The sequence below is a fragment of the Austrofundulus limnaeus genome, unplaced genomic scaffold, assembly GCF_001266775.1.
Source record: "Austrofundulus limnaeus strain Quisiro unplaced genomic scaffold, Austrofundulus_limnaeus-1.0 Scaffold32, whole genome shotgun sequence".
Classification (NCBI taxonomy): Eukaryota; Metazoa; Chordata; class Actinopteri; order Cyprinodontiformes; family Rivulidae; genus Austrofundulus; species Austrofundulus limnaeus.
In genome coordinates this window covers 446,992-454,136 of record NW_013952434.1, presented here as the reverse complement: position 1 = coordinate 454,136, position 7,145 = coordinate 446,992, and the positions used below count along the sequence as shown (strand labels likewise).

The window sequence follows — 7,145 nt, the reverse complement described above, 5'->3', positions numbered from 1 at the left end:
TTGTTAGACTGTATCTATATAAATAAACATGTAACTTTTAAAGTAAGTCAGATTAAAAGAATCAACAGTGCTGTAGAACAGTCAAGATGTTCATGGATGCAAACCTGAGACATTTATTTTTGTCATCTTTCATTTAGTTCAAAAAACTGACAATAAATCTCAATTATTCAAATATTCAAAAGTAAAAATAAATTCTGCAGTTCATGCAACTGTTAGACAGGAAAAGAAGGATTCATGTTCATTTCTCTTTTAGAATTCAAGGATCCACAGAAGTGTGTGTTTGTTTGATAGCCTGTGTCAGTATGCAGTCTGTGTGGCTTTCCAACATGGTGTTCTTCTCTGAATCTAAAACACTTTGAAGTGTCCAAACTAAATCCCAGCCTAAGGTCATGGTGTTTTTACCCTCCTGCCTTCCACCCATCAAATCCGTTCAGCTTTGTGCAGACAAACTGCGGGGCTTTTGTCCTTTGAGTGACCCGTGACCCAACTGGCTGTCACCCGGCTGGGCTGGCTTGTGAGAGAGCAGCTGTGGCCTCGGTGGTGGCCCACAGTCAAAGGAAAGTGTCTCCCTACATGCAGAAGTCACTATAGTGTCAGTGGCGGTGCTAAAGAGCTTGTTTGTTGATGCTGAAGATTTTGACAGAGTGGTCGGCACTGGCACTGGCAAGCTGGACCCAGGAGCTCTCCTCTGTGAGTTTTCTCTCGTTGTCACTCTGTCCATCCGTCTCGCTGCTCTCTACACCTGCTCGGCCGGCTCGGGGCCTCCAACGGAGTCGCTTAACTGCCAACGAGTGGCTTTGTCTACGGAAGGAAGTGTGATGAAAGGAAACAACCACACATTTTTTACTAAGGTTATAACTCCTACAACTGACCGGACTCAAGTCTAAAAACAATCAAACTGAGAACAAAAAGATGGCTGTAAGCTGCAGGGACACTTGTCAGAAAAACTGTTTTCTTCTACAGTAATACTGTATGAAGTCACTATAAAAAATACTCATGCAGCTGGCTTTTTGTGCTCTACAGATAACGCAGACACCAAATGGGATATAACACTGAAATTCCCTCTGTCCCACCTGCTGCTGCGGTCACTTCTCCACCGGCTTTTTATCTTTTTCTGCCAAAATCTAACACCCTCTCAGCAGACCAAACCAAAGTTCCTGTGATAAACTGCAAGCAAAGCTGGGAGACGTTTTTATTTATTTTTTTATTTTTCTGTTATAAGTAAGCTAAACTTTCAGATGATGCGTTTTAAGGATACGAGGAGTCTGTTTCTCCACAGCTGATCCAGTCACTTCCTGCAGCGCTGTCCCACTCAGGGTTCCATCTGAACAGCAAGATTCGTCCGCTTTCCAGGCCGACAGTGAGCAGGAAGCTGTGGGAGGCACCAGAGGATACATGTACAGTAACTACAGAGCAGCAGATGACCTGAAAAAACAATGTTTTTGTCATTTTTAGGCCAGGACCTATTTCTGCATCTTCTTTTTAATCCTTAAAAAAATAGACCTTTTAGAAACAATCCATTACTGAGCAACAGTGGTTTATATAAATGTACATGACCGGCTACAAAGTTATCTGATAGACATTTATAGTGTTAACATTTTTATGTGACGCATCACATCAAACTGAGGATGAAGTCTCAAAGTGCTATATGGAGAAATAAGGCACTATAGTGAATTGATAAAAACTTTTGCAAAAATAGAATTTTGTAAAAATATAATGACCTTATCAATGGATCATTTGAATGAAATGTCTGAAACATAATCTTAAAGAATTTTTTGAAGCACTTTTTTGAGCAGTAGAAACAAAAAACAGGATTTTGAGCAAAAATGCCTTAATTTTTTTATATTTTCCCTGCAAGCTAGCAAAGCATTTTTTCTTTCTAGCTATGAAATCTTAAAATCTAAATATTTTTTAAGTTATTGTTGTGATTAACAAGACAATTCAGGGCATAACTGCTCGATATCAGGATGATCCAGGTGTCAAATTGTAGCTTAAAAAGAAGGAATTACACTTCATGCGGCAAAGAAAAAACGTAGATGTCATAACTAAAAGAGAGGAGTGAAAATAAAATTTTAAATGGTAATCTTTGAGAAGCAAGTCTCAAGATCTTAAAGTAAAACCTCTAAATACAACTTTTTGTACTCATTAATGCACTTTGAAGGATGCTAGCCAGCATGCTATCTCGTTACAACACCCTGAATTCACTGTAACGTCTACAAAAACAGCTAATTTAAGCTTCTCAGAAGAAATAAGGAGTCTTACACACAATAAAAAAATGAGACAATTTCACTAATAATCAGTGAAGGAAACCATCTGATAACTAAACACTTCAAACATGGACTTTCTGACTGATTTCTGAATGGGGAGTTGGAGCGACCCACTGCTTGTGCCTTCAAGCGTGGCAGTAACAGTTCGACACGTGAAAAGGAAAGCCGGCTCAGTTAGTGATTTATGAATGGTCAGAGGCATCTTAACGACAAAACGGTCTTTGCGGCCACTTTGCAGAACGGTTTTGTCAGAGCGCCTCCTGGCCGGTCAATAAAGCAGAATTAGACACAACGCATGAATCTAAATCCAGCTGAGTCAGCGCGTACCTGTTATCAGAGCAGAGCACGGGGCAGAAAGCTACAGCTGTAGCTGAATCCCCCACATCCAAAACCGAAGAACGTGGTTTAATCTCTGCAGAGTTTTCAGAGCACTCCGCTCTGCATGGACCCCACACGATCACCTGAACACAGGAAGATGCATAAACTCGTCTGCAACTATCTGTTTTTCTCCTTTAATACCCTCAAGGAAAATTCCACTTTCAGTTATTTTAGACTAAAACCAACATCTGATGATTACCTTCTTGTCCCGACTAGATGTCACAAAGTATTTGCTGTCGGGGCTCCAGTCACATGACCAGATGATTCGGCTGTGAATGGCTGTGTCCTTGCCGGTGTGCGCGTAGAGAGAGAACAAGGGCTCTGCGGGTAAACAAACAGGATGTAAAATAATCAAATATTGAATTCAAAAACAATGTTAGAGTGCTATAAGCCGAACAACACACTCCATTTATCTCCTTTTCAGCTCTGATTATTGCAGCGTGACATCAGCATGTCTGGATCCCTGCCTCGCTGCTGCTCTGTGGCCACAAAAAGCCTCTCCTAGGCGACAAATAAACAACCCAACAAGACAGAGAACCTCATTCCAGCCTCCATTTCAGTCAGTTTTGGTTTATGACCTGCTGCTGTTTTTTTTTCCTCAGCCTAAGCCATTTCAGAGCTCAGATTGGTTTTCCCCAGAGAGCTTGTTTGTATGCTGCTGGCAGCTGCCTGTCTGTGGGTCTGAGGCACTCACACTCCACACTGCCACCCATGCACACACACACACACACACACACCAAAGTGAGCTGGCATGTACATACAGCTGTAAAGCCTCACAAACAACTGAGCTGACCACTTTGCTGCGCCTGTGTGTTTAAAATACACACACATTGCAGCGTTTACTGATCGGAACGAACATGTGTTGCACCTTCATCCATTAGCAGGACTCTGAAGGGCATAATGGCTGCTTAATTCAATCACACAGAAATGAAAACAAGATGAGCCGACAAAGGGAAAACGGCGAGTCACAGCAGGACATATCCTTTACTCAAACAGGCGGAGCAGTGCATACAAAGGAAGGGGGAGGGAAAAAAAAGAATAAAGTCAAAATGACGTAAACCACATGGGAGGGCAAAACGGTGGTGGAAAAGGCAGACATGCTTGAAAGAAAACAGGTAGGCAGAGGGTGTGTGTTCAGAGGGAGTCAGTTTGTTTGATGTGCGCTGACTTCATTTAACCTTCCCCTCGTCTAGCCGCTGAGACTKTGTTTGCATTCTTCACAATCACCTTGAGTGATTCAGCAGCCAACCGGAGCAGACGGGAGTCCCGACCTGCCTCCCATTCCCCTCTTCTACTCTGGTAAAAAAAAAAAAAAACTAAATAATAAAAACACACTGTTGTGCAGGTTACTGTAATGCATGAAGATAAAAATGCAGGACTGGTCATTGTGTGTCGATGCACATTAAGACCATCCTGAGCTGAAATGCTAACATGTGTTTAGTGAAACTAGGAGGTAATCCTTTGGGCATAAGTGTTGTGCTCTACTCATCGTGAACGAAGGACTGACTTATATGTTCCCTTAAAAAAATAAAACTACACAAACACAACTCTGTTTACAACATGGGGCACTGAAACAACAGAAATACTGACAGAAAGTAAAAACATTCAGAGAGMAATGACTAGATTGGCTCTGTCCAAATTCAGGATCTGCGTTTTTCAAAAGACCCGGCCTTGATGCAGCCTGGGTCATCGTCGGCTGCAATGACCAGAAGTGAAAGCCTGTGAATTTGGACAGTCTAGCGTTCCGCTTTATCCTTACCTGGTGCACATCCTGTCACCTACAAAATGTGATGGATGCAATGAAAATCAACAAAATGAGCTTAGCTGGAATTCATGAGATTCTAAGGGACCTGCCATACGAGCTTGTTTACGATGATTTCTGACAAGAATAATACTGGCCGAGTCAATTTTGTCACTGCAACGTAAATTAGGCTGTCCCATTTTGTGGGTTCTGAAAATGAAGGCCGAGGATTTCCCAGGATTCTTTGCACCATCAGCAAACTAAACAAAAACTAAACTTYTGTTTAGTTGGCGTAGTTTGGAAAATCATCACAGACTGAAGAATTTGATGCTGCAATGAGATGTTGAATAAAATGTAACTGCAAGCACTGAAACAGGAGCTAATCCAAAATTCTTAATGTTTTTTATTTAATATGTATATTTTCAACCGTGAATTTATTCCTCCAGTGAAAGACACGTGAGTACATGTCCCAACACATTTTAAGTCTGAAGGCACGTGACATAAAATCGATCACTCAGGGTCATGCAAACATACGTCATGCAAAGGCTATGCARCCTGAATGGACTGCATAGGCTAAGACCTCTGTGGGCCAYGGTCTAGTTAGGCTGCAGCCCCTGAATTGAGACACACAGTAATTGAAAAACATTCATTCATCCTKTATCTACACCTGCTTCTTCCTTTCAGGGTCACGGGGGTCACTGGTGCCCATATCAAGCAGTCACTGTGCGAGGGGTGGGGTCATTGATCTATATTACTGAACTGGACATCACGTGACTTATCATGCATTGCACAGGTGCCATTGCTATGCATTGAGTCTTGATCAGGATAATCCATGGAATTGTTGCAAAAATGAGATGCAGCAGACAGTCATGAAAGGAATATCAAAAAAGTGCTTGATATTTTGCTAAAAATTGTCAACACTACGACAAAAAGATCACAAGATAAAAGGTCATCACATCTTACAGGTCATTAAAATATGTTTTTCAAAAAAATGGCGAAGATACAGGAAGTAGGTCAGTTTTGCTAGCTTGATTTTGACTACCTTTTTTGTTTGTTGTTTTGTCTTTTGATAATTTCACCAGTTCTACAGATACTTGTTGAGGTAAAAGCAGTTCGTTATCACCATGATATTCTTTGACGCTAACGCAGAAAGCAATTCCAGGGTTTGACCAAAATGGCTACAACCTCATAATTTCTAAGCATCTTAGTTTAAAATTCTGGCATGAAAGGTGGCAGGTGATACTGTGTCAAAGATTGCTAGGCCTTTTGTTATTAAACCTAAAGATTTCACTTGATTAGGATAGGGTGTTTTTAAAAATAGCCTTTGTTATTTAAGAACTGCTTTTTCTTGGATTAGTTTCAATCAATGCATCATTTGCTTGGTTCTTCACAGTATTAATTAGTGGAGTCCTTCCAATAAGGCCAGCTTGACTTTGAATTCAATTTGGAACAAATGAGCTTGGAGGGTTTACCTTATTCTAATTAATTTGCGTTGAAATGGCTGGTGTCTGCCCAAAAGTTCCCCGATGTTGTATTTTTGTGTTGAAATTCGGTCAAACGGATTTTCAATTAATCTAAATGTGTTAACAAAGTGCCAAGAAGAACTATTACCTCAAATTGCGTTGCATTGGAATAACCCAATTGGGAATAACCCATTGGGATCACATTCCTGTCAACCAGTTAGTTTATGTTCACATCTGTTCACACCCATAAAACGAGTCGTGAAGGCTTTCGTGGAGTTTATTAAAACATTTTAAAGGCACTTATTTATGAATATAAAACTGGTCGCTATTAAAAAAAACATGGTTGTGACAAAATAAAAACTTCCAATATGAGCGAAATAAGTAGTTTTAAATCTAAAACAGTATTAAACACCTCCAGCATCTTTCACCACAAATTATTGGGCAAAGTTCCATTTAGTAGATGCATATTATGTTCACAAGTCCTCTTTCTATTCCCTATGTTGTCAGAGGTAAGTTTGTCTTTGACGTTTTGAACATAAAATATCATTTCACTGAACATGAGACATTTTTCTCACCTGCACTTTCTGGTGTTGGCAGGTTGCGTCTCCATAAGGACCAGGTGCGATCTCGGGACACAGCCAACAGGAGCTGTGCGTCAGGTGAGAAGGCCATCTGGGTGACCGTGAGCGTGTGATACTGCAGCCTCTGCAGCTGACGCCACGTGCTTGTGCTCCACAGCAGCACTGCTGCATGTTCGGCCTTGGATGCCTGGAACGACAGTGCAGATTGCATCATACTCAGGGGTCAGACCAAATCATTCAAAAGTGTGTTTTCATTATGATTACACACTTATTTATTCTCTATTTCCTGCACCTGCTTTTAAAGGGGATTAGCTGGTTTCAGTGAAGATTTTTTTTAAATCTAGAATTCTGAAGAAATATGGAGAAGCTTAAGTGAATCCATGAAAGTTGGTGTTTTAAGTTTAGCTTTGTTTATTGTGTGTTTTCAGTTGTTTTGATTTTTGTTGTAATTTACTTTCATTTTGAACATATTCTGGGGATAAAAAAGGGGGCAGATATAAGGTTATTCTTCTTCTGCCGCCTTTCATTTTAATTTTATTTTTCAGTTTCAGCTTCAATTCTTTATTCATTTCATTAAAACAAAACAAATAATTTTATATACAATATACAATAAAAAGAAAAATGAGAGAAAATATACACTCACCGGCCACTTTATTAGGTACACCACGCTAGTAACGGGTTGGACCCCCTTTTGCCTTCAGAACTGCCTCAATTC

General features: G+C 40.4%; 1 protein-coding gene across 1 annotated transcript in view; it reads right to left on the bottom strand.

The window, feature by feature from the left end:
* Positions 1–81: 81 nt before the first annotated feature.
* Positions 82–7,145, bottom strand: part of elp2 (elongator acetyltransferase complex subunit 2) — a 42,944-nt gene continuing 35,880 nt past the window's right edge. The window contains exons 18-22 of the mRNA XM_014005664.1: positions 6,425–6,617; positions 2,845–2,966; positions 2,595–2,728; positions 1,259–1,372; positions 82–801 (exon numbers count right to left, since the gene is read on the bottom strand). Of these exons, the coding sequence (XP_013861118.1) occupies positions 606–801; positions 1,259–1,372; positions 2,595–2,728; positions 2,845–2,966; positions 6,425–6,617 (759 nt within the window). The 3' untranslated portion in view covers positions 82–605. The remainder of the gene's footprint in view (positions 802–1,258; positions 1,373–2,594; positions 2,729–2,844; positions 2,967–6,424; positions 6,618–7,145) is intronic.